The sequence below is a fragment of the Phyllostomus hastatus genome, unplaced genomic scaffold, assembly GCF_019186645.2.
Source record: "Phyllostomus hastatus isolate PE091 unplaced genomic scaffold, TTU_PhHast_1.1 phas_scaffold_12, whole genome shotgun sequence".
NCBI lineage: Eukaryota > Metazoa > Chordata > Mammalia > Chiroptera > Phyllostomidae > Phyllostomus > Phyllostomus hastatus.
Window position 1 is genome coordinate 8,638,587 of NW_025334007.1, and position 27,369 is coordinate 8,665,955.

A 27,369-nucleotide genomic window follows, 5' to 3' on the forward strand; every position below is an offset into this window, starting at 1 on the left:
TAATTCAGGCCATAACAGCTGGACCAGCAGGTCTCAAAGTATGGTCCCTGGACCACTAGTATCAGAATCTTTTGGGAACTTGTTAGAAATGTAAATCCTCATGGAACCTGCAGGAACTAACCATGTGGACAAATGAAAAATGTATTTGTCTACAAATTGCAGTGATCATACATAAACATGGAGGTCTCTGTCCAGCTTAGGACAGCTGACTAAGTTTGATCCTCTCCCTCCATACAGGCTTTAAAACCAGCAATTGCAGGTACCACTTTCCTTGCTGCTTTGTTTACTGTCTCTGCTGATGAAGGGTTCTGGCTTATTAAAAGGCAGCCAAGTGAGGTTATTTCTGCATCCATCTTAACTGTTTTCTGAGGTGTCTTTTTGAAAATAGGAGTCCCCTGTGCTGATTGCTGCTAACAGTTTGGGTATAGGTAAGGTGCTGGAGTTGATATGAAGGGTTTACTTAAGTTAAATTGTACTTGATCCTGCTGAAATACACTTGCAGCTAAGAATGAAAGGAGACAGAAACTGCCATGTCATGTCTGTCCCGAAAGTCATCATGGGTTTTGGATTTGTTTTGAGGATTTTTTCTTTTACTCTTTTCCTCCTTTAGGACCTTTGGGACACAGGAATCCCCAGTGAACACTCCCTCATCAGTGTAACTGTACAGACTTTGCTACTGTTGGTGGTGGGGTTATCATATTTTTGTGATAGGGAAACACATTCTTTTGGATAAAATAAATAGCAAAAACAATTTTTTTTGAGTTAAAAAAAGAAGTGAAAATTATCAGGCCCTAGCCCAGACCTACTGACTCAGACACTGAGAGTTAGGGTTCCCGCCTGTTTTAGTGAGTGCGCCAGAGGATTTCAATGACTCCAACATTTGAAAACCACTGATGTGGACTAGATTCCTTCAGGGCAGTGGCATTTGGACTTGGTGGGACGCTAGACACAGAGTTTCTTAGAAGACTGGCAAGAGCAAAGCAGGCTCTAGGTTTTCAGTTCCTGGACAGCTTATGGGGGCAGGACCAGTTGCCGGAAGTGCCATATCACACGGAGACCCAGTCCTAGGAGGAGCAGCTGTACCGTCACCAGAATTGGGCTCTGAGGACTCTAAGCCAGACCGACATGACACTGAGCTCCCTGGAGTCCTCATGATAGGATTGAGTCTAGATTCCTGGATCATGCTACAGTTGTAGGTGGGAGTCCATTGGCTCCAGCTGTGGGAAATTGATGGCTTTGGAGGCAGTTGCCAGTAAGATCTCTTTAGCATGGGCTTGACATTGTTTACAGCAGTCCTGGAAGCAGATAGTTAATGTTCCTCTGCCTGTTGCAGCTCCAGCTCAGGAACAGGGGATCATTCTGCCTGCTCTAGGCCATAAAAGTCATCTACCATTATGTTAGTCTGTTATGGCTTAAATAGTAAATGGATAGTGTGGGCATGGCTGCTGGTCAAGAAGCATAGGTGGCTGCCCCCTGAGTAGAAGTCTTTTCTAAATTTTATATGCCCTAGCATACGTTGGAAACGATCTTTTGGGTTCACAACCAAGGTAATAGGATGCAAATCTGAGTTGTATTGTAATGTATTTTTAAAGTCAATGGGAAGGAGTTTGGCCTTTTATTTTATACCTAGGGTAAGCCAGAGCAGAATAATTAACTTTATTTTCACTGGGTATCAAACATTAGTGATCTGTTTGGGATAATGAAAAAACTTTCAGAAATGGATACTGGTGATGGTTGTATAACATTGTGAATGAATTTATTTAATGTCACTGAGTTGTACGCCTAAAAATGGTTACAATGGTACATTTTATGTTAAATGTATTTTGCCAAAATAAAACAAAACAGACTTCAGTGATTGAAAAAGATTTTCTGATGTCATTTGGTTCCTATTTAACAGTTTAAATTTTTGTGTTTGTGTGTTTTAATGACTACTCTGAGTTTGGACAAGCCTCTTAATTGCACACATTCTGTTTTCTGTTCAGTGGTATTTGGATAAAAGTACTGTAAGAAAACCATTAAAAGGACAGTGAATGTTATTTTCCTCTCAGAAATTTCTAACAGCGAAAAAACAGTACCGTATATGAGGTAAATGCTCAAAATGTCTCCCGGTGGGTCCAAGAATCATGTCATACCATATTCTAAGAACATTTGGAGCAACTGGAAGAATATAACTTGTAAGAACCCAGCGTGTTGCAATGACCAGTGGATTTACTAGCACCATGACCTTAGACAAGTCACTTGGTCTCTGAATATTTCCTTATCATCTTTGCCTACTCACCGCACAGGGTTATTATATAATAGAGTAGAGATAATTCATGCGAATGTGCTTTGTAAACTAAAATGCTATGTATGGAGAAATTATTATAAAAATTAGGAAGAGGAATAATAACTTTTCAGAAATTTGAAATACCGTCATGTGGAAGAGTAATCAACATCTTTGGTTATAACTAGGACCAATTAATGCAAATTACTGGAAGCATTTTTTTAAAAGAAAGCTCAATACTTACCAAAAGAAGTTTCCAGCCATTAAAGCTAGCTAGCCAAAGGTGGACAAGTACCTTTTTAAGGTAGTGAACCTCCTACCCCAAAATATTCTCTGACTCTGGGACCTCAGGATGTTGTAGAAAAGATTTCAGATTAGGAGGCAAAATCCCTATGGAAACTCGAAGACTTTATGTTTTGGGGGACCTGGGAAAGCTGAGAGCATCTTAACTGGGTTCACCAGTTTTTTACCTAAGCTCCCACAATGAATGATTTTCAGCTTGGTGAAAAATGTGACTTGGTTGGCTATTATGTGCTAGATGTGGTAGGCAGAGTTTTAGGAATTTCCCACATCAGCAGTGATCTACATTTTTTTCCTTGAAACTGGGAAACTTTGGAATATATACATGATTGAGAGCAGATTATTTTAAATGATAACTATATATAATCAAACTATTTTTCTTCTTATTCTATTCTTCTTATTTTTATTTACTTATGTTGCAGTTTTTAATGTATATGCCCCAAGACTTCTATAGTTGTCATATGCTCAAATAGAGTTATATTGGAAAAAGGAAAATTCTCTTCCTTACCAGTCATGTATGGACTAGCAATGGATCTTTTATGTTTTATTTCAAGGTCAGTGGGGAGAAATTATATGACTGGGGTTTACGAGGATACATAGTCATAGAAGATTTGTGGAAGGAGAACTTTCAAAAGGTGAGAAATCTTTTTCATTATCTTCCCTTTGGTTTAAATATGTGGTTTCCCCAGGATTCTGTAAAATTCTTGATAACCCTGTTGCTCAGTCTTGTCTGTTCTGTTTATTTGTTACACCGCTCTCTCAGATTCTCTGGTAACCCTTAGTGGAGGGGCTACAGGTCTCCCATACTTTTGCTTAATATCAGCAGGGCTGAGTAAATAGTAACCGGCAGATGCATTCCACAGCAGTCTGAGATCCTAAGTGCCACTCTACTGCCGTTACAATTTGCTCAAAAGTATAGCATATTATATGAAAGTTTTATCAAAACTGGAGGCAAAGGGAACATAACTATGCTTCTAGGCAAAAGGCAGATAACTAAGACTGCTCTTGCTATTTCACTTATCATAAGTGCCTGTTCTTTCCTTTAGCAATACTGTATCTCAGCTACAGGCCAGATTCCCTGTGCTGACTGAGGGACCAGAGGCAGGGGGAGGAGGTTGTGTGACTGACTGTAAGGGGGTGTCCTCTTTTATCTCTTCTCACAGCCGCATAGTTGATTGGATGTTGTTTGTGTTTGCTGGAATTTTCTCTCTTTCCCTGATAAGGAAGAATGAGTACAGAACAAGGCATCATGTCTCCTCTGAGCACTCAGAGACACAACTCACTAAGGAAGAATTAGAATCCTTATATTAACATACCTTCTACATTGTGAACTTAAAGAAGTTGATTTAGACTCCTGCCATCTCAAATCAAAATGCTCTTTAAAAAATATAAATAACTCTCTCAAAATTAAAATCCAGAATTTGGAGCTGGAATTTGGAAGTAATATTAGAGAATAAATTATAAGCCCTCCTCATTGTATGCATAAGTAATCTATTGATATCTGGACTGATTTTTTGCACTGATAGTTTCTAAAGGCATTAGTCTCTATTGAGCCTATTTAAACTAATTCTTGAGGAGGAAGTTCTGTATTAATATCAAGTGCCCTTTGGCAATCCATTTTAAAGAATAAACACTGATTGTTTTACTTTCATTTCTGATATTTTCTTTGGAAGCTTCCTTTCCTGTTTAAAGAATTCCTTAAGTCCACACTGAGTTTTATGTGGAAAAGAAAACACTAATGTCAGGGAAGCTATACACAACCCTCAAAAGACGTGTGGAAAGTGAAACTCAGCCTTAGTCCTGAGTGTTCCCTGTGTTGTCAGGCAGACACATGCACACCAAAGCCAAGCGGGGTCCCCCCGGAGCCTCTCGCTCGGAAATAGTTTTCTCTGCTCTGATTCAGCCCAGTGCACAAGCAATGGGACTCTGGTTGGAATGCAAGTTAAACAGCATTTTATGATAATTCGAAAACGTTAGATTTTGAAGCTACTCACATTTATTTGCATGCTTTTGGGGAATAAGGTAATAAAGATGTCTAATTAGCTCATGGTTGCTCTGCATTTTTCTCTCCTCTTCCAAGCCCTTACCCTTGTCAGAGTCCTGAAGAACTCAGTGTCCTTTCATTTGTTTACCCTCAAAGCATATTTTTCTTGTCTGTTCTCAATAGAAGGTAATAAAATCAATGTTGACTACCTAAACATTTAGCACAAGTTTTAAATGAAAGCTAGCAGAAGGCTCTATTAATTCAAGATTTGATATTCTTAGATTTCAGGAATTACTTCGTAGTGAAATGCCATTGTTTGTTTATTGGTTCCCCTGCCCTGCCCTGCCCTCCTCATTTGGTTTTGTGAGTTTCAGTGATTTTTTGTTTGTTTGCTTTATTAATGAGAACAAAGGTTTAAACTACTCTGAAACAGGAATCGTTTAGGGCTCAGGAACGACGATCTCTTTGAAGAAATCGAGAGACACTTTATGAAGGCGATTTTTGTTTGTTTCTTAGCTTGTCTGAAGAATGGTTTTCTGTGCTTGCTTCGGCAGCACATATACTAAAATTGGAATGATACAGAGAAGATTAGCATGGCCCCTGCGCAAGGATGAGACGCAAATTCGTGAAGCGTTCCATATTTAAAAAAAAAAAAAAAGAATGGTTTTCTAGTCAGGCCTCAGTGATCAATCTCTATTAGATGCAATTTAATTCATAACTATTTATATTATAATGGTGTAACAGATATACATGATTTAGCTTTGTAAACAAAGAAATTTGTAGATACTCTGTTTAAAAGAAGGCCCAGGAATTTTAAGTGGTATGAATGATGGCTCAATTCTCAATTTTATTGTTTCCCGTGGAGTTGTATTACTCTCAAAGACCTTAAATGAGTTTGGGGCATTTTTCTACTCTGCCACATCCCTTTTCCCTTTTAGAAATGCTAAGTGTTTGCACTGAGTCCTGTACCAATACAGTTTGGACGAGGTTGCCTTTCAGTTTAATCATTGGTCAGTTAAGAGGAATTGATGTGCTTCAGCTAAAGTGAACTCTTGTCAGAACCGTGAAGCAAAGATGAGTGTATCCAGAAATACTGTCATCATAGGGTGGTCTAAGGTTTGTTTTTCTGTGAGATAACAGAACATATAATGTACAGTTGACCCTTGCACAACACGGATTAGGGGAGCCAACCCCCCACATAGTCAAATCATGTATAACTTTTGACTTACCACAAACTTAGTTGCCCTTTGGTATCTGTGGGAGATTGGTTCCAGGACCCCCCAAGGACACGGAAACCTGTGGATGTTCAAGTCTTCTATTGGAAATGGCATAGATCAAGACTTACAGCGGCCTGCACATCCACAGACACCCATCCTCTGATCCCAATAGTACAGGAATTTATTGAAAAAAATCATATGTAAGCCCTGGCTGGCGTAGCTCAGTGGATTGAGCGCGGACTGGGAACCAAAGTGTCCCAGGTTCGATTCCCAGCCAGGGTACATTCCTGGGTTGCAGGCCATAACCCCCAGCAACCGCACATTGATGTTTCTCTCTCTCTCTCTCTCTCCCTCCCTTCCCTCTCTAAAATGAATAAATAACATCTTTAAAAAAAAAATCATATGTAAGTGGACCCACACAGTTCAAACCCATGTTCAAGGATCAACTATATATATACAGTTTAAAATCAAACAATATAACGACCACACATGTAGCAATCACCCATCTACCTTTAAAAATGGGAAATTACCATGCCTTTTAAGTTCTGCATGGGCTCCTCCATGCCCCCAGAGTCTTGTTTTTCATTCCCTTGTTTTTCTGTAAACTTCTTAGTTTAACCACATACATGCATATTCTAAAACACTGTAGTTGAGCTTGTCTTTTATAATATAAATATATATCAAAAACAAGTATAAAAGACAGGCTCAGCTACAGTGTTACAGAATATAATAGAATATTAGAATAGAATAGACCATAGTTGAGCTTGCTTTTATAATATAAATATATATCAAAAACAAATATGCTCTGGCTGGTGTGGCTCATTGGATTGAGTGCTGACCTACGAAGCAAAAGGTCACTGCTTCAATTTCCAGTCAGGGCACATGCCTGGGTTGCAGGCCAGGTCCCCAGTTAAGTGCGCGAGAGGCAACCACACATTGATGTTTCTCTCCCTCTCTTTCTCCCTCGCCCTCCCTCTCTCTTAAAATAAATAAAATCTTTCAAAAAGATACCTAGCTTTAAAAAAGCAAATCAATACATAGAGTTTATCTAGAGGAAGTCTTTCCATGCGTATTATTTTATAACTTTTGTTCCCTTAACATTATGTTTATTGGTTATGTATGGTTGTAGTTTATTCATTTTCACTGCTGTAGACTACTCATGTATCTTTGTGGGAAAATGCCCATGCCATTGGCTAATTGGGCAGTTTTCATTATATTATTGTTGCACACACACCTGGGAGCATTTTTGTGCATGTGTCATGGTTTATTAAGAGTTTTTCAAGGCTGGGATTCCTGATTCATGGGGCCTGCACATCAGTTTTACTAGATAGTGCCAAGTAGGCTTCCAAAGTGGTTGTTTCCATTTTTGCCAGTCAGCTGGCTTTAAAATCATTTGTGCATGCGTGCATGCACATGTGTGTGGTTTTACTTTATTCCCCAATTTTTATTTTGAAAAAAAAAATCTCAAAACTACAGAAAGTCGCCCCAAGAGTACAATGACTATACCTTCACTTAGATTCACCAATTAATACTTTGCTACATTTGCTTTATCTTTTTATACATGCGTGGGTGCTCACACACACTTGTATTTTATTTTTCTGAACCATTTAAGAGTTAATTGTAGATATCATTGCACTTTCAGCATGTATTTCTAAAGAACTTGTCTTATATATAATCACAGTATTATTGTACCGAGGAGAATTAACATTTCATTGTTTAAATGAACATTCATTACCTAATATACAGTTCATATTCACATTTCTCCAGGTGCCCCAAGAATGTGCTTTCCTTCAACAACTTAATTTTTTTTATAGCTGAGGGAATTATTATAAGGCAAATACCCTTGTAACCATCACCTAGGACAAAAAAAAAAAAGAACTTTGCTAGCCACCCCAGGAGCCCCTGTGTGTAGCCCACCCTAATCACAGTCTTCCTCTGTCCAAATATGCCTACCATCCTGACTTTTATACTAATAACTATATTCTCTTCTTTATGACTTTTCACCTAAGTATTTATCCCTGTCACTTTAGTCATGCCTGTTGTTATTTCTGGCTTCATATACCTTTTTAAGTCTTTTTTTTTTTGCCTTTTAAGTCACTTTTAATCTACAGGTTCCCCTTCTCTCCTTTTATCTTCCTCACAATGTGTCTGTTAAAAAAACCTAGCATGTTGGACCTGCAAAGTCTCTAACAGTTTGAGTTTTGTTAATTGTACACTCATAGTGTAGTTGAACAGGTTCTGCTCTTCTCTGCATTTTCTGCAAATTGGTGGCTGGATCCAGAGGCTGCTTAATCAGGGTCACGTTTGATCTTGTTGACAAGGCTATGTAGACACATAAGTCTGGTTTTTACTTTGATATTTTGGTGGTAGGGCTGTGGATGCTCAATGCCTAGACCCATTGGTTCACTGGGCTTGGAAAATGGTGTTTTTTTACTTCTGTCATTTCATTTTCACATATTAGCTGGAGTACTTGAATAAGGAACCACTTTTCCTCATCTACATTTACCCGGTTATGGGAAAGACAGGATGAATGCTTGATCTTTTTAATACCTTATTTAGACAATTTTATTTTCTATTAAATATTTTATTTATTTTTTGGAGAGAGGGGGCAGAGAGAGAGAGGGAGGGAAACATGAATGTGTGAGAGAAACATCCAGTGGTTGGCTCTCGCACCACCTGGCCCACAACCTAGGCATGTGCTCTGACCGGGAATCAAACCGGTGACCTTTTCAGTTTGCAGGCTGGCTCTCAACCCACTGAGGCGCACCAGCCGGGGCTCATTTTTGTTTTAATGCACCTTTCCTTGATTACTAATGAAGTCAAGCATCTTTTCACATGTTTATTGATCTCTTCTTCTTGAAATGCCTGTTTATTGTCTTCTGGCCAATTTTTTATATGGGTCATTTTTCCATCTCAATGATTTATAAAAGTTCTTTGTTTCCCAGATACTCATTTTTTTTTTGGTCACATGTTTACAAATATCTTTTCCCAATTTGAGGCTTATCTTTTTAGTTTTGGTGTATTTTGATGATCAGAAGTTCTTAATATAGTTGTTTTATTGATTTTTTTCCATTACGGTTTTCATTCCTTAACTGTAGGAGCTTAATAAAAGCATGGGACTATTTATTGATCATCCATTGCTAATTTTTTCAGAATAGTCTCAGTCCAGCGTCTGAGTATCAGAGATGCAGGCCAGTTGTGGGTGTTAGGCACCAGGGTCACAGATTGGAGTTGTCCTATAAATAGGCAAACACAGCAGTTTGTCTCAGTAAATGTCATGTTTGTTTTCATGAGGTTTTTAAAACATGGAACAAGTTACTATCAAAGAATTGTAGAATGACAATTAGAGTCTGACAATAATTAAGAAGAAAAATCTTAATTTTTCAAAGGGCAGGAAAATACATAAAGAAATATATAAACCCATTGCTAACATGAAAACTGAGCAGAACTTCTGAAGCCGACCTTCTAATAGTTGTATTCAGGGCCTTGCTGGCTCAGCAGGAACATGAAGGGGAAGCAGCAGGGACCACTCTGAGTAAATATATCCTGCTTTCTCTTCCTCCATTTAAAAGTTCCTTAACTTTCTAAGCACACTCCACTTTACCTATAAGTTGTGTGATTTAAATGATTTAAAACGATCATCTTTGAAATAAGCCAGTCACAAGAGAAATACTGCACAATTCCACTAACACGAAGTATTAAAATAGTCAAGCTCATAGAAGCAATGAGCAGAATGGTGGTTGGCAGGGGCTGGAGCAGAGAGAAACGGGGAGAGGGGGTTGTTCAACTGGTATAAAGTATCCGTTATGCAAGATAAATCCATTCTAGAGATCTGCTGTACAACATTGTGTCTGTAGTTAGCAATACTGTATTGTCCACTTAAAAGTTTGTCAGGAGGGTAGAGCTCATGTTAAGTGTTCTCCCCACAATAAAATAAAAATAAAAATAAGGACAATGTGGTGAGTTTTGTATAAAGCTACATTTGTTTTGCATTTGTGCCCCCTCTAGCTTTTGCTGTTTAAAATTCTAGGAAAAGCCGGTACTAGACAATGAATTTTTTTTTATGTTATTACTTAGAAAAATAAAAAGTTACAAATCTTGAAGGAAAATATATTTTTTGAAAAGACATACACTTTTTGATAGCAGAAAAGGTGGGCCTGGCAGGATGCAGCAGGGCCTGGAGGCCGAGAAGGTGGACTTCACAGTGGGCGCGTGAGGCTCCATCCCCAGCCCACCTCTTACAAGACTGGAAACCTTTTGGGAATTGCTCCAGAGCCCTGAGAAATGGGTGTAGTAGCTCATGGGGGCTGTTTTGAGGACTAAGTGAGTTTACCTGTGTGAGAAACACATAAAGCAGACAGACGCCAGCACACTAGTCATGGTAGATGTCATGTGACACTGCACACTTTCGCTTCCGACCAAGGAGATAACATCCAATGGAAAAGGGAGCCATAGGGCTTATCCCCGTTAGTCAACTCCTCCCTATCAGTGTTTTAGTTTTTTATTACTGCCATAATAAATGACCACAAATTTATTGGCTGAAAGTAACGCAGATTTATCTTAGACTCTGTAGGTCAGGAGTCTGGTGCTAAATCAAGGTGTCAGCTGGACCGCAGTCCTTTCTAGAGGCTCCAGGGGAGAACCCTGCTCATTTAGGTTGTTGACAGAATTCATTTCCTTGCACTTGCAAAGACCAAGGTCTGTGTTGCTGGCCATCAGCTGAGGGGCTACTCCCAGCTTCTAGAGGCTGCAGCATTCCTGGGGTCAGAGCCCTCCTTCCCCGTCTTCAAAGCCAGCTACTGCAGGTTGAGTCCTTTGTACTTCTCATTTCTCTGACCCTGTCTTCTGCCTCTGTCTTAGCTGTGGGAACCCATGTAATTCCATTGGGCCTATCCAGATAATCCCAAATAATCTCCCCATTGTAATGTTAGCTGATTAGCAGCCTCAGTTCCAGTGCTACTTTAGTTCTCCCCTGCCACATAAAGTAACACACTCATGGGATCCAGGATTAGGATGTAGACATCTTTGGGGGTTGGGGAGAGCATTATTTAGCCTGCCACATTTAGTGAACTGGAATTTTACTGAGGTCTTTAACAGATCGTTTGTCCTTGTCTTTTATTTCTTTATCCAAAAAGCTAGGTGACGTACCACATAAAACAGGAAATGTTTATTGAGCACTTGCTGTGAACTCGGCTCTGGACACTAAACTCTTTGCTCCTGGAAGAGTCTGTGAGGCAGGTTCTGTTACTATCCCAGTTTTACAAATGAGGAAGCTGCAGTTTGGAAAAGTTAAATAATAGATCAAAATAATTTGGCTGGTGAGGACTCAGACATTTCAGGGGACCGCTGTACCTCAAAGGTTTGGCTGAAAGTTCCTCTTCACGTGGCAGCGCATACTAATTACAAACAAACATTTTGATTAAAACATGTTTTAATTTTGCTAATAGAAATGATTCGTGTTTGTGCACAAACATGAATTTTTTCCTATGAATTGTCTACTGTAGCGTAGCCAAGTTGACACATAAAACTAACCATCACAGTGCTGTTTGGCTTATTCCTCTAGCCCTGTGTAGTTCAATATGGCAGCCACTAGCTGTTGAGTGCTTGAACTGGAGCTAGTCTGAATTGAGGTATGCTGTAAGTATAAATCCACACCAAAGTTACAAGACATGATAGAAATAAAAAGAATGTAAACTATCTCATTATTTTATATCGATCATATGTTAAAGTAATAATTTATTTTTCAAAGAATTTATTTATTTATTTTTAGAGAGAGGGGAAGGCAGGAAGAAAAAGAGGGAGAGAAACATCGATCCTCTGTGTCTCGCATGCCCCGAACTGGGGACCTGGCCTGCAACCCAGGCCTGTGACCCAACCAGGAATCGAACTGGTGACCTTTGACACCCAGCTCACTGAGCCATGCCACTCAGGGCTGAAATAATATTTTAGGTATATTGGGTTAAATAAATGTATTGATTACTAAAAAACAATGAAACCCGATATATATTAAAATCAGGTTATAAAGAGAATGAATGAGTTATAAAATATTTTAAATAAAATTTTTTGTCTGAAAATGCAGAAAGTTAATTTCTGGCTTGTTCTAAATCACAAACTGTCTTTTGAAGTCAGAATGTTGTTGTTTTTTTTCTGAGATCATTAAGGTTTCTGCCAAGAGAGATCTGATTTGTAATAGGGTGGATGGGTTCAATATTTCTTTAGTGAGATATTTGACTGTCTTGTTTTATTATACTATAAGTGATATGTAACCAAACAAAAAATTTTCCTAGCAACAGAGTTGTTTTCCTCAACCAAAAGAATGTTTTCATGTGCTCATTTTCTTAATGTCCAAAAGATTTTAAAAAGCCTATGAATTTCACAGCTTATATTTTTGAGGTTGCGATCCCAGCAAGTATAGATAGTAGACTATATAAGAATACCACTAGAAGTACTTGGCAAGCATTATGTTAAGGTAATTCAGATCTAAGTATATTTAACTAGGTAGAGAACCACATTTTTTTTAAAAATCCTCTCTCGAGAATAGATTTGTAAATTGATTATAGAGAGACTGGAAGGGAGAGAACGAGAGACAAAACATCAATGTGAGAGAGAAACATTGATCAGTTGCCTCTTGTACCTGCCCCATCTGGGGCAAACCTTCAACCTAGGTATGTGCCATGATGGGGAATTGAACTCATGACCTTTCAGTGCACAGACAATGCCCCAGCCAACCAAGCCACACTGGTCAGGGCAAAAACCAGATAGTTTTTATGACAGGCCCAATTGTTGGACATGGTTATCTCACTTATCTTCGTAATTCTCTTCCTGTTCTTCATTATTGCATATCCAAACTTAAAAAAAAATTATTGATTGATTTTAGAGAGTGATACAGACAGACAGACAGACATTGATTTGTTGTTCCACTCATCTATACATTCATTGGTTGATTCCTGTATATGCTCTGATTGGGGATCGAACCCGCAACCTTGGCATATCAGGATGACGCTACAACCAATCAAGTTATCCGGCCAGGGTTTACCCAAACTTATTGTATACAAGTGTTTGAATACTATGTGTTAGGAGGTTGTAAGGATATTGTGCCCTCATGCAGCTTATTTGTTAGTGAAGGATTCAGACATGAGTGAAAGATTTACATAAATTGGGAAGCTCATGGGTGCTTTGAATGTGAATTAAAGGTTCTTATCTAAATCAAAGGGTAGCAGACAGGGGAAAACCTTGATCTAAAGGATGAGTAGCATTTAGCCAGGCAAAAATTGGGATTGGTCAGTCTAGGTCAAGGATACATTTTGCGAAGGTTTCCCAGGAAAGAGCTTGGCAAGTTGGAAGAGCAATAAGCAATAGCAGGAAGATCCCTGGGAGTGTGTGTGTGTGTGTGTGTGTGTGTGTGTGTGTGTGTGGCTCTGGAGGAATAGAGTAAGGCACACAGGCAATCAATCCTGTAGAACTCTGTTCACAGCAACAAGTAGACCTGAGTATTGTATGATGATCCATCAAGCAGTACTTATGGCTTTGTTGCCCAGAACTCAGTCGTCAGGTGGATATGGTTTCTGGATAGGGTGACTATATAATTTATCATCCAAACTAGGATACTGTAGAGCAGGGGTGTCACACTGATTTTCACTGGGGGCCTCATCAGCCTCTTGGTTGCCTTCAAAGGGCCAGGTGTAATTTCAACTCCTTAATAGTTAGGGAGTATTTACATTTATACAGCCCTAAAATTATTTCGGCCCTTTGAAGGCAGCTGTGAGGCTGATGTTGCCCCTGGTGAAAATGAGTTTGACACTCCTGCTCTAGAGAGTAAAAGGGTAGGTACTGTGAATTATGCTGGGACAATAGGTATAAACCAGTATAACTTGGACAAGCCAAGATGTATAATCCCCATGCTTAGGGACCAGTTCGCAAACATTCCAGTAAGCCTGACGTTGCCTAGAAACCATGCTCTGAAATTACAGGATTAGTCAGATGTTTCTGCTTTCTTACTCCCCCGACCCTCTCCTCCACGCGTGGATAACTCTGAGAGAAGTCTGGCAGGAGAACCTGCACCAGGTCTAGACCACAGAGTCACAGCCGCACTGCCCACTGAACGGCAGCCTGGTGTTTTTCAGGTCGCCGGCTCCTGAGAGCTCAGATCCTTGATGATGTCAGGTCTTACCAACGTGTTCTAAGAATTAAAGTCTTAAAGACATATAGGAAAGAAAGTAAGGCCTTAAACATTTAGCGCATAAACTTCTCCCACTAGAAACTTTGCTACATCGCTTCTCATGGATGACATGACCTAATTATATGTTCCCAGATGGTGGCCAGGCCGAATGGGTGTGGTCCGATTATAACCTCTTTCAGAGTAAACATTTTGTGATTTGGCCCCTATGATGGACAATAGATACACAGAGGGGAGTTCTTACAGGACGCATCCCATAGGTGTAAAACCCTCTTTAACAGTGACTATGGCATGAAGTAGTAAAGAAATCTTCTCACTACTGATTTGACGTTTTTAGTAGAATCAGCTGTTTGCCTGACTCTGTATAATGGGAGTTGATGGAGCTTTATTTCCTGCTCTCTTCTGTACCAAAGTCAGTCCCAACGCATGGCCCTCCAGGAGCCTTAGTATTGATAATTCCTTAAGTTTACTGAGAAGTGGGTTACTTTGCATTATAATAGTATTTAGTGTTTGTATCAGCCAAATGCGGAAGACTGGCACCTTGAGATGTTCCACCATTTCTTTACAAGCTTCACTCTTCCTTTTCAAGCTGTACTAATATTCTTCCTTTCTGTTTTATAAGCCTGGAAATGTGAAGAATTCACCTGGAAATAAGTAGAATACTCCATGTTCTGCCCATTTTAATCAGGTAAAGAATAAAAACCTGTGGTTTTTTTAGCATTGTTAGCACCAGCTCAAGTGACCTATCTGTAATTAAATTTTAATTGTAATTAATTCTGTAAATTAATTATAACAGTTTCAACTTTATGTGGAAACAGGGGTAGGATGATATTTCATTCCATCTTTAATTTATGGGTTTAAGTGCCATGACTTATATAATTGTGTTTGTTCCTGAGGTGTACCTGGGTTTTTTAGACAAGCTAGAACTTGACAGTTGTGATTTACAATTCCAAACAATTGAAAAATGCCATTATTTCTTAGGTTTATTTTTTTCAAACTCCACTGTAGTAAGTATACTTGTACTCATCTAATAGTTATTCATTGAACATTCATTGAACATTCATTGAACAATGAATAGTTATTCATTGAATACATAGTTATTTATTCAATGTATGACTGTTGTAGAGAAGTTCAAAATGATATGGAGATATTATTGTAACCGACATAGGGAATTTGTAGGTATAGTTATTCTTTCTTTAAAGATTGAGTAACCCCAGACTGGAGAAATTTAGGATGATATGAGATGAAGTCAGACAATCAGTTTGACTCCTTCTGATCTTATATTCAGTTCACCATTTATTTTCATTCATTTGTTTAATATTTATGCATTGAGTGTCTGCCAAGTAGAAAACACTAGTCAATAATATTAATATTATTTCACATACATATTAAAAATTATAGGGTAGCACTTGTGATTTCCTGGTAGTTAGACTATATTTAATTTGGAAACAATGTAAATATTCAACTATAGGAAAATGACTTATCATGGTCTATCTGTAAAGAGGAATGTCACTATGTTTTAATAATATTTAATTCCATGGGAACATGTACACAATTATTGTTGAATGAAGGAAATAAAAGATAGTACAATATATTTTTAGAGAGGCTAAGGACCAAGAAATAAAACAGAATATTTAACTGGTTCCCCCTTACCCACAGCTTCAATTGCCATGGTTTCATTTACTTGTACTTCACTGTGGTCCAAAAGTATTAAGTGGAAAATTCCAGAAGTAAACAATTTACAAGTTTTAAATGACACGTTCTGAATAGCGTGATGAAATCTTGCGCCGTCCTGCTCTGTCCCACCCAGGACGTGAATCATGCCTTTGTCTTACGTTTCACACCGTACCTTTTTGAGAGACCACGATCACACAACTTTTGTTACAGTATATTGTTCTAATTGTTCTATTTTATTGTTGTCATTAAGCTCTTACTGTCCCTAACTTACAAATTAAACTTTATTATAGATATGCCTGTCTAGGAAAAAACATAGTATATGTAGGGTTTGGTATCATCCACAATCTCAGGCATCCACTGGGGGGTCTAGGGACGTATCCCATGCGAAAAGGGGGACTGTGGTATATATCTTGTCATAGTAGAATTTTAGATGATTTTTGTATTTTTCCTTTATGTTACTCTGTATTTTTAAATTTCAAAATGAATATGAATTTTCTTTTATAATAAAAAATTTATATCAGCTTTACATTTATTGTAAATTCTGGCGGCTATTTAAAATTCATGAAAGCCTCAGGTTTGAGATTTTTCTCTCTCAAGCTGTCTTCCTATTGTTGGAGACCCAGAGAGTCATATAATCTTTGAATTTGAGAAGGGTCATCTGGCCCAACTCCCAGCCTCAAGTTTGCGTCCCCACTTTTCACCTCCACTGATAGAAAGCACACCTCATAGGGCAGCCGTCTTTGGATCGTTCTGGTTTTGAGGAAGCTATTTCTTACACTCAGCAAAAATGTGTCTGCTTATAACTCCTTCTACACAATGGTCCTGACCCTGTGTTAGGAGTCACAGAAAACAAATCCAGACCCTCTTTCACATCACAGCTTTTCATATAGTAAGCCTAAGTCAGCAGTTCTCAAATCTCATTATAGAAACAGATCACTTGGGAAGCTGATGAAAGGCAGAGGCCTAGGCCCCATCCCAGAATAGGCATCTCTGGCAAGTGGGGCCAGATGTGCATCCCATGTGCTGTTAGAAGAGAGACGAGGCTGCGCAGCGAGGAAGACACACCTATCCTCCAGAGACTACTTTGAACATGGTCCTATTTCTCTATGGGGCCAATGAGACATGGAGTAAAGGGAAACTATGTAAATATCCATTTCATTTTCTAAAAGGATTGTGGATCAGAGTTCAACTTATGGCATACGTGACCTTGATTTCATTGTCTAGAGCTTTATTGGCAATGTATTTTTCAATATACAAGTGATGCATATTTATTATAAAGAAGAATTTTTAGATAAATTTTTTTAAAGATTTTACTTATTTTGAGAGAGACAGGGGGAAGGGGAGAGAAAGAGAGGGGAAAAAACACTGATGTGTGAGAGTAACATCAATCGGTTGCCTCTCACACACCCCCCATAACCAGGGACCAGACTGCAACCCAGGCACATACGTGCCCCAACCGGAAATAGAACCAGCGACTTTTTGCTTTGTGGGACGACACCCAACTGACTGAGCCACACTGGTCAGGGCCTAGATAATTATTTTTAAAGCATTTTTGTTTTCTATTTTTACTCCAGAGGAAATTTCTGTTAGTATTTTGGTATATCATTCCAGACTTTTTTTCCTATGTGTCAATATGCATCCATACATACATGCTTTTGGTTTTTTGACAGAATGAGGTCATATTCCTTATATTGCTCTATAAGAACACCGAAAGCTCCATGACGGCACACACTGCAATTTTATTATCCCAGCTAAAGAAATTGACACTAATTCCTTAATATTATCTACTGTCCAGACAGTATGCAGACTCCCCTGGTTGTCTCATTAATAACTTTCTGCACTTGGTTTGTTTGAATCAAAATCTAAACAAGATCAGCCCATTGCATTTGACTGACAGGTCTCATAAGTGCCTTTTAAACTGTAATAGTTCCTTCTCCCTCATTTTCCATTGCCATTTATTTGTTGAAAACCTGGGCTTACTTGTCCTTTAGAATTTCCCACGTTGTGGCCCTGGCTGAGTGCATCCATTTAGTGTTATTCTGTTTATCTCTTGGATCTTCTCTTCTCTGCCCTTCTCATCAACTGATGGATCTGAAGACTTAATCAGATTTAGGTTCAATTTTTTTGGTAAGAATACTACACGGACAGTATGTTATGTTTAACTATATTGAATGAATGAACTTGCCTTTCTTCACTTAATATATTGTGTACATCTTTCCCTGTTGATACTTACTGATCTATCTCATTCCTCCTGTGGCTGCATAATAATTTCCTAGCATGGCCTACCATGATCTATTGAATCCTCACTAGTATAGGCTGTTTCTGGTTTATAGTTTTTAGCAATGCAGTAAATCTATTGAACTGTTAGAGAACTCCAAAACAGATTAATAAACTGAGATAGAAAAGGTAAGCTAGTGGCTTACATGTTTAAGAATTTCTGGTTTTATCTTAAAAAGCCAAATGAGTAGTCACTGGACTCTAAAATATTTATAAACCTTTAATTGCTAAGTAGATTCTTTACATAGTAGGAAAAGGCATTATGGAGAAGAGCCGGTTTAGCTTTGGGGTGTCTTTGGATTGCTGGGTATCTCATTCCAGAAAAGAATGACGGGGTGACGTGAGGAAAGGTAGATGTCAGACGGACAGCGATACAACCGTGTTCTCCTCCAGCAGATGGGCGGAAATGTAATTGTTTAGTTTTCAGAAAGGGAGGGATGTGGTGTTGCTGTGCTATTTCTGCCTTTATTTTTTATTTATAAATCCACCCTTGCAATTATGCTCAGTACACAGCCAGTGGAGAATCTGAATGTAGTATCGATGAAGCACAAAACCTTTCTGGTATTTGGTTTACCTGTCTATAAAAGAAGAACAGTTACCCTTTTCTCTCGCTCTGTATGATCCTCATGGTCATACCAGGGTAATGTAAATATTTGTTATGATTTCTCTATGTAAAACTAAAGCATTTTCAAAATGCAAAATTTTAGAGTTGTTTTTATTTTTCTAGCACAGATTACTTATTGTTTTTCTTTTAGTTATAGGTAAACGTTGGAAACTCCATACACTAAACCAGTATTTCTACAGAAAAACGGAATAGAAGTCAGTATTGAATGTAATAAACTGGCTTTTTTCTTCAGGAAAAATATACCAGGCCTCTTTGTTATCTTGGGTGACGCCATACTACAAAGGGACTAATCTGGAATCTTTTCACCTATAGATAATGTACAAGCCTTAGGACTTCTCGTTCTCATGTTGCTATTTATGTACATAATTAAAATTCCAAGTTAAAAAATGTTGTCCTGCCTTTTTTTCCCCCTGATAGTATGGAGTAACAGTTTAAGCATATCTAGTGCCAGTGTGTATGGGGTGATGTATGGTGTCTCTAAGTATACATGTGTGTGTGTGTGTGTGAGTGTGTGAGCATACATGTATGTGGAGGCAGATGTGACATGTATGTGGTATCTGTTCGTGTGTGTAGCGTGTTTGTGGTGTGTAAGTGTGTGTGTGTGTGTGTGTGTGTGTGTGTGTGTGTGTGTGTGAAAAATGGTAACTCTTAGAGCAGTGTCAGCTGGCAATCTGCAGAGCCTATATCCCACAAGAGAGTCGAGTTGACAAGAGCAGCTCCGGAGCCAAGAGATGATGCTTCGATAGCTAGCACAAGGAACAAACCCTGCAAGTAATAGTCTGCCTGGCCCTGATTAGAAGGCATGCGAAAGAAAATAGTGCCTGGGAATCCTAGTGTCTCATTGCCTCCCAGCTCATACATAGCTTCCGTTTCTTCAGTGCCAGTGGGAGATACATAGTAAGTACAAAGGGGGACCTTCAGAAAACCAGAATTATTTTCTGGTTTTATAGAAAATAATACAAACTTGCCCCTCTAGGTGAGTGTTCTAGGAACCCATCTGTATCAGTGTACCAACCAGCTGGTGTCATTGTCAGAGGCTGCATTTGTTAGTGAATTATTTTGGAGACACTTACAATGCGTTTGCCCATTTCACGATGGGTAGTTTACAAGCGCAACTGCCCACACTGTGCTGAGTGTTCAGCAGTTTTGGACCAAAAACCACATGACCCCTGTGCCTCACCCTCCCTCTTCACCTGATCTCACCCAAAGCAGCTTTTGTTTCCCCGATGAAACAAGTTAAAGGAAAACATTTTGCCGACGTGGAAGAGGTGAAACAAAACACGGCAGAAGCACTAAAAGGCATCAAAATGGCCGAGTTCAAAAGCTGTTTGAGTGGTAGAAAACATGTCTCGATAGGGGTATTGCATTAAATGGAGAGTGCTTTGAAGGTGACTGAAGTTTAAACATGTCAGAATAAAGACACACATTTTTATAAATAAATTCCAGGTTTTTGGGGTCCCCCCCTTGTAGGCTCTGTCTTCTGCCAATGTGGGAATGCTAGGTGGTGGTGTGTGTCGGTTCTCTATACGTAGGCCTTGTATTCGCCTTTGTGGCCCCTGAATGCACAGCTCATTGCACCCCGTGTTCCCAGTGCTGGTGGGAATAGCAGGGGCCTCTTTTGACTTGTCAGCCAGCCAGGAAGGATGGTCGGGAGCAGTGTGTGAAAGAGAATTGAGAATTTTCAAATTTCAATCAGATTTAGAAATTAAAGGTCATCTTTATATTCCTGTAGCATCAACTTAATTCCTAACTGTTGACCTTCCAGAATCAATAGCAGTTGGTAAGATAGCAGGATATAAATGGAACATGCACATGTTAATATTATATTTAATAGATTCAAAGTGGCTGGAATGGTGCCTGCATTGCTATAGGATTAATGAGCCAAAGCACCCTTGTCAGAATAATCCTGCCAGTGACCCAGTGACCAATCATTTCAGTATATTGAAACTGTGCCTAAATTATATCATTATATTATCTCCTTATAATATCTCAGTGTATTATTATTTCAGGCCTTTCCCATTGGCTTGGCTTCCTATATCACCTCCAGAAAGTAGAGATTCCACAAGTTTCCTCATTCTTAAGATTACTTGATCTAGAGAAGATGAAGAAATGGCCCATGTCACAGCATGCTCTGGGGATCATTAATCAAAAGGTATTTCAGTGCCTCCTAACTAAAATATTCCCCCTTTTAACCTTTTATTCAATATTGAAACGTTGCCTTAAAACCTCTTAACTTCTCCAAGGGGAAGTAAGGGTGGGAGTCCAGGACCGGCTTCCAGTGGTATCTGACCCACATCTAGGACAGCAGGGGACTCACCTCCCAGCCAGTGTAACTCACTTACCCTTTATATCGTACTGTGATCTTTGCCTTTTGTAGTTGTTTGTACCTAGCAATGCCTTCTTTTTATATTTAACACTTTTTGCATGCCTTCCATGAACACCCAACTGTAGGGAATATAAAATTTGCATATCATATTATCTTGCATTTCTCCAGCTCTTTATGCCTTCTGGAGTGCTGTTTCATGCCTTCTCTTCCTTGGCTTTCTTTTTTTTTTTTTTTTTAAGATTTTATTTTTAGAGTTGGGAAGGGAGGGAGAAAGAGAGAGAGAGAAACATCAATGTGTTGTTGCCTCTCACATGGCCCCCACTGGGGACCTAGCCCGCAACCCAGGCCTGTGCCCTGACTGGGAATCAAACCTGCAACCCTTTGGTTCACAGCCCGTGCTCAATGACTGAGCCACGCCAGCCAGGTCCTTGGCTTATGTCTGACCTCAGTGTGCTTGTACTATTTTTCTCTGTCCCGAGGTAATACTCCCTGCTTAACATTTACACTTTTATTCTATTTCTTATGAACATTTCTCCTTATAGTAAAACTATAAATCTCCCGCTTATCTGTAACTTAGTCAACATGATGCTATTTGAATAACTTAAGGGGTTTGCAGGGAATGTTCTATGCCATACAGAGTGCTCTCAACTCATCTAAAGTGACAAATGTGGTGGAGTCTATTCTGTGATGTGGTAGTTGGGGTCCTGAGAAAAGTTACTTGGTCGAAATCAAGATTTAAAAGCAGTTGCTTCAGTGGGGGTAAAAGGAATAGGAGCACTAAAAAATGTCTTCATCAATCTTATCGCTTGTGTCACCTCTTGGGACAAATCTAAAATCAAAACAGTAGTAGTACAATAGGAAGGGCCACCCACCCGGGCAGTGGAGCAACAAGTGCCAGGGCTACTGGGTCAGCAGTTTTTGTCCTGAGTGTGGCTGGATCCCAGCCCAGTAGTGGCCTGTGTAATGGATCAATGACGTCATATCCAGGTGGCCTAAAGAAAGTTTAAAGTCGAGGCAAAGTGCCTGTGTTCACAAATACAGGTGGAAAAATGTGGCTGGCTTGTGGTTAACTACCAAATCAATGACAGTTAAAATTAGGCCATGTAGTGAGTATTACTGATTTTTATTAGTTTAAAGATAAAGTTCAGAATCCTTGAATTCAGCGGGAAAAGAGAGATTTTGTTCTCTTCATTGTCCTGATTTTTTAAAATTGACTTAGAAAGAGGGAGGAAGGGGGAGAGAAAGGAGAGAGGAAGAGAGGCAGAGAAATCGATTCATTGCTCCACTTATTTAGGCATTCATTGGTTGCTTCTTCTATGTGCCCTGACCAGGGATCAAACCTGCAACTTTGGCGCATTGGGACAATGTTCCAACTGAGCTACCCAGCCAGGGCTTTCATTGTTCTGTTTTAATTCATCTTTTGGGCAAGGCTTGATATTTAGAGAAACATTTTTCTTTGTGACCAGTAGTATCCATGCTCATTATGCAAGCTGAATGATTTACCCTGAGTATGAAAGTTTTTACTTTTTAATTCAATGCACCCACGCAGTCTAATGCAAACACCACTGTCAGACAGACCAGCAATATATTTGTGGGTCTAAACTCTCGCCCCAGGCTTAATTTTAATTAAGGTAAATATTTGAAATAATGGTTTCATTCACCACTGGTTGAAAGAAACCTGCTCAGAGTTTTGGGTTTCACCCTGTAGTACTCCTCCTGTCTGATGTTTTGTTTTCTTTCTGATAGGTTCAAATTTCAAGTCAGTCATCAGCCAGCACATAGTTCTAAAGGTACGATTAGGTCAAACTTCAGACATGACCGTAGTTCAGGCTTATTTATGTTTATGAAATGATAGCCAAGGAAATTTGTGGATGGAGCAAAAGCTTATTTTCATAAGGCAAGCGTTTCACTATTTCACATTTCATTCCCTTAGCAGCGCTGAATGAGCCACCTGTATTTCATATTTAAGGGCCATTATCTTCTTAATCAGCTGTATAGCTTTTTTGTTGGACTTTAGCTGTGGCTCTGGAAGGCAAGGAATAGCGAAGGAAGTGGCTCTTCTCCCTGCCCGCCCCAACCTGTGAAACAGTCTTCAGACTCAGTGTATTCCCAGAGTCAGTCTGAGAACGCTCTTCTCTCCCTCGGTGCTGGCCTGTCTTGGGAGTAGACAGGACAGGTGGGAGAAGGAGAAGAAGGCAAAGATGGAAAGAAACACAGGATTCAAAGACTGCTCCTGACACTCAAAAGGGAAGTCACAGTGAGTCCCTCCAATGCTGAAGTGATGCAATACTGGGATGTTGTTAGTAACCCCAAATTTGAGTGGGGTTGGAGGAATGATTTTAAATGTTTTGTTCGCTACAGGGAAAAGATCAGCCGTCTAATTTATCTTCCATATCTCTTCTAAATCAGGAGAAAATGGCCTTCAAGTAATGATGGTGTCACAATACATACATTATTTCCTCCTGAAACCCCGGGAAGACAAGAGGGAAGGGGGTTTGGAGATGGCATTAGGACACAGGGAAGGATAGGGAGAGGGAGACAATGCGACTCTTGTTTTGCAACAGACTTGGTGATAACTGTTTGACTTTTGAAACTCTGTGCCCGTGTAACATCGACACAAATAAAAATAACAAAAACATTTAGAAAAGAATTCTAAGAAAAACAAGGAAGTTAATATTAAAAACATCATTTACTTTACAAACTTTGGTTCCATGCGTCAAACTGGGGCCCTTCTGTGATTAATGCAATATGATCCATTTCTTTACATTTTTAAAAAAGTTTTAGAAGGTTGTGGTGTGTCTTTGTGTCTGGGGCATTTGGGGTAATATCTCTGATTCATTTTCTGAATCCTTCATCATGAAGGCAACCCTCAATTACGGCATTGCTCAAGAGGGAGGCTGTGATCTGCTTGGGGGCGTGTTCCCCGGGGCTGGGAATCAGGTCATTTCCTCGAAGAAAAGCAGAGCCTGCTTACTGCACTGTTGCCCCGCAGAGGCTGTTCAGAACTGGAGGTGGCCGTGGTGCACCCGGGGTCTTCCCTGCATCCTTCACCCCACTTGCCGTTGTTGGTGAGGGCGTAGAGGAAGATGGGTGTCCTTTCTGCACCTCCCCTCTGTCCTATCAAGCAGACGTGGCACTGGTGTCCACTCCTCACTTTGCGTAACTGGCTCTTAGTGAGCCCGTTGACCTAAAGATTCTTAACTTCTGATAGATTTCTTGGTGTGATTGCTCAATTAACAAGATACGAGATTTAGGGAAAGCTGGAACCGTTGTAAAACCTTTTTGCCTTGTTTGGATTCCTGTTGCATTCACCGTCACTCCTACGTTTCTGAAGAACTGAATTTCCAGACATTTTCTCACTGAACTCCTGGATCACTTTCTGGATTTCTCATGGCCTTGTACGTGTTCTACCCTTGTTAGTTCACACTTGATCTCTAGTAGGCTACAGTCTCCTGAGGCCAGGGTAACTATCTGTCTTCTTAGTGTACACATGGTATATAATATAATGTAAAGTAATTCAATATAGTATGGTATAGTATAATATAATGTATAATACACTGTAGTATAGTCTAGTATAATATCTGCGGTAATATACTCATTTATTCATAGATAGGATAAACTTCAACTCACTGAAATGATGACACATTTGAATGTTTCCCTAAGTAAATGTCAAATTAGAGCTTTGGTGAGTGCCACGGCCTCTTTGGGCAGGTCATAGAGATTGTTTGTACAAATGACATGATTTCCTCCTGGAATTCGGGAATTTTGGTGTTTGCTAGGCAGGGGCTGCTTATGTGACCAGCCCCCAATACAAATCTTGGGTGCTGAGTCTCTAATGGGCTGCCCTAGGCAGAAGCATTGCGCCCACATGGCTGCATTCCCCACCTCCTCCCACCCCCCTGCCACTCTGAAAAGGAACACGCTCCTAGTCTGGAAGGGAGAGAGGCTATGAAGCCTGCGTGTGAATTTCTTCAGACTGTGCCTGTTTTTTTTTTCCCCTTGCTGGTCTTGTCGTGCACCCTTTGCTGTAATAAACCTGAGCCATGAATACAACTGTATGTTGAGTCCTGTGAATCATTTTAGCAAATCGCCTAATGTGTGGGTGATGTTGGGGACCCCCCAGGAACAGCATGTTGAAATGGAGTTTGTTTTGTTATGTTATGCCATCTTCCCCTCAGCTTTAGAGGAAAAACATAAATACAGGGACTATTTTATTTACGTTGAATATTTCCAGGTCACAAGGTATTAAAAAACAGTTTTTATTCATCTTCCTTAAGCAAAGAGAAAGCGGCTCTTGAAGGCCTCAGAAGACTCTAAGCTTCCTTGTTTAGACCAAATTAGTGATTGGATTTTTTTTTTTTTTTTCAGATTCTCACAATAGAGTCTTTCTTCCTTCCCTCACGCTATGGAGGCAAGCTGTTTGGGCTGGTTCATAAGTAAATAGGTCATAAACTTTACTCCATTCAAAAGTGACGTACTTATGAAAGCATTTATTTGTCCTACACAGAGAGCACTGGCTCATTTCAAATACTGTTCTCAGCCTAGAACAGAATGCTGAAGAGTACACATCACACATTTTGTTTTAAATACAATAGTCTGATTGTGTTTTGATGTTGCCGTAAATATTTCCCTAGGAAATCACTACCAAATAGGTAAGACTTTTAAACACTGTGTGGGAACATAGACCTAAATGTAAGAGCTCGAACTAGAACTCTGAGAAGACAGCTAAGGAGTAAATCTTGGTGAAAGAGTAAAATGTGCCCTTGGATTGGGCAGTGGTTTCTTTAGTACAACACCATAAGCGACAAAATAGAGATGTCGGACTACCTCAGAATTTAAAAACGGCCGTGGCTGGTGTGACTCAGTGGGTTGAGTGCCAGCCTGTGAACCAGAAGGTCGCCAGTTCAATTCCCAGTCAGGGCACATGCCAGGGTTGCGGGCCAGGTCCCCAGAAGGGGGCGTGCGAGAGGCAACCACACATTGATGTTTCCCTCTCTTCCCCTGTGTCTAAAAATAAATAAAATCTTTAAAAAAAATTTTTAAAGTTTATGCTATACACAATACTATAAAGAAAATTAAAAGACAACCCATTGACTATGGGGTACATAAAGAATTTTTATAACTCAACAATACAAAGACTAATAAGCCATTTAAACCTGGGCAGAGGATTTAAACAGACCTTTTTTCCAAAGAAGATAATAGAAACGGCCAATAAATGCATGAAAAAGATGTTCCACACCATTAGTCATTAGGGCAATGCAAATGAAAACCACACTGAGATACCACTTTGCATCTACTAGGGTGACTGTAGTAAAAAGGACGGAAAATAACAAGTGATGCGGTTGGGGAGAAAACAGTCCAGCAGTCACTCCCATTATTGAATGAGCACAGTTTCCTATTTGCAGAAGGAAAAAGTTCCGGGGAGTTGTTGCCTCACAATATAAATATGCAGGGCGGGGCAAAGGTAGGTTTACAGTTCCTATGGAAAATAGTACAATAATTACTACAGTAATACAAGAGTAAACTCTTGTGCACTCACAACTGTAAACTGACTTTTGCCCCACCCTGCCCTTAACACTACTGAGCTGTACACTTGGAAATGGTTTAGATGGTAAACTTTATGTTACATACTTTGAATCACTATTTTAAAAATGAAAAAAAGAGACTGTCCTACATTGCCCAAAAAGCACCGTGTTATCTGAACCTCCTCCCTGACACCCTGCTCTGTCCCGTACAGTGTTGTGTATACTCTCTGAAGCGAGGATGGGGGAATTTCTGGAAATGTAATCAAAATATACTCAGGGAGTTCAAGTGATACTGGCCCAGTTGTTTCTCTTTGTGGCATATTTACTTTCATTAACTTATTTCTTGGAAGTTGGCATTTAGAGATGGTGAGTTTGCAGGATAAAAAATTGAGGTAGAGTTGTGCACATTTATTTTCATAGTTAAGACAACTGCCCTGGCTGGTGTGTCAGTGGAATGAGTGCCAGCCTGCGAACCAATGTGTTGCTGGTTCGATTCCCAGTCAAGACACGTGCCTGGGTTGCTGGCCAGGTCCCCAGTGGAGGATGCACGAGAGGCAACCACACATTGATGTTTCTCTCCCTCTCTTTCTGCCTCCCTTCTCCTCTCTAAAATAAATAAATAAAATCTTTTAAAAAAATAGTCTGTCTTTCAAAAAAAAAAAAAAAAGACAACTGCTAAAAGCAACGAGAAATGTGGCTGCCTGGCCTGTTTGGGAGTTTGGTGGACAGCAGGAGAGTCCTCTTCAGGGAAGTGACACAGAGCCCAGGCCTGTGGTGCCTGCCCGCCTGTGGGTGCTGCTGTGGTGTGAGACTGTCTGGCCCCAGCTTCAGGAAGTGAGTGGGGAAGAACAGCAGCCCTTGACTGAGGCGTTGAACCAGGAAGTATTCCCACTTGCCTGTTTACCCCTTTCTCCTCTAAGATCTGTTGCCACTTGTCACAGTTGGCAAAATTCAGCCAGAAGGAGGGACAGCTGGAACTGATGAGGCCAAACAGACTGA

At 39.8% G+C, this 27,369-nt stretch overlaps 1 protein-coding gene and 2 non-coding genes across 3 annotated transcripts in view; all 3 read left to right on the forward strand.

The window, feature by feature from the left end:
- The window catches only part of APOO (apolipoprotein O), a 33,296-nt gene extending 14,537 nt beyond the window's left edge, over window positions 1–18,759 (forward strand). Inside the window, exons 6-8 of the mRNA XM_045855950.1 lie at window positions 3,118–3,198; window positions 14,563–14,628; window positions 18,650–18,759. Coding sequence (XP_045711906.1) covers window positions 3,118–3,198; window positions 14,563–14,598 — 117 coding nt within the window. The 3' untranslated portion in view covers window positions 14,599–14,628; window positions 18,650–18,759. The remainder of the gene's footprint in view (window positions 1–3,117; window positions 3,199–14,562; window positions 14,629–18,649) is intronic.
- Window positions 100–238, forward strand: LOC123830170. The gene has a single exon (XR_006787725.1). It is a non-coding gene; the product is annotated as a small Cajal body-specific RNA 3 (non-coding RNA).
- LOC123830151 lies at window positions 5,086–5,192 on the forward strand. The gene has a single exon (XR_006787711.1). It is a non-coding gene; the product is annotated as a U6 spliceosomal RNA (small nuclear RNA).
- Window positions 18,760–27,369: the final 8,610 nt, after the last annotated feature.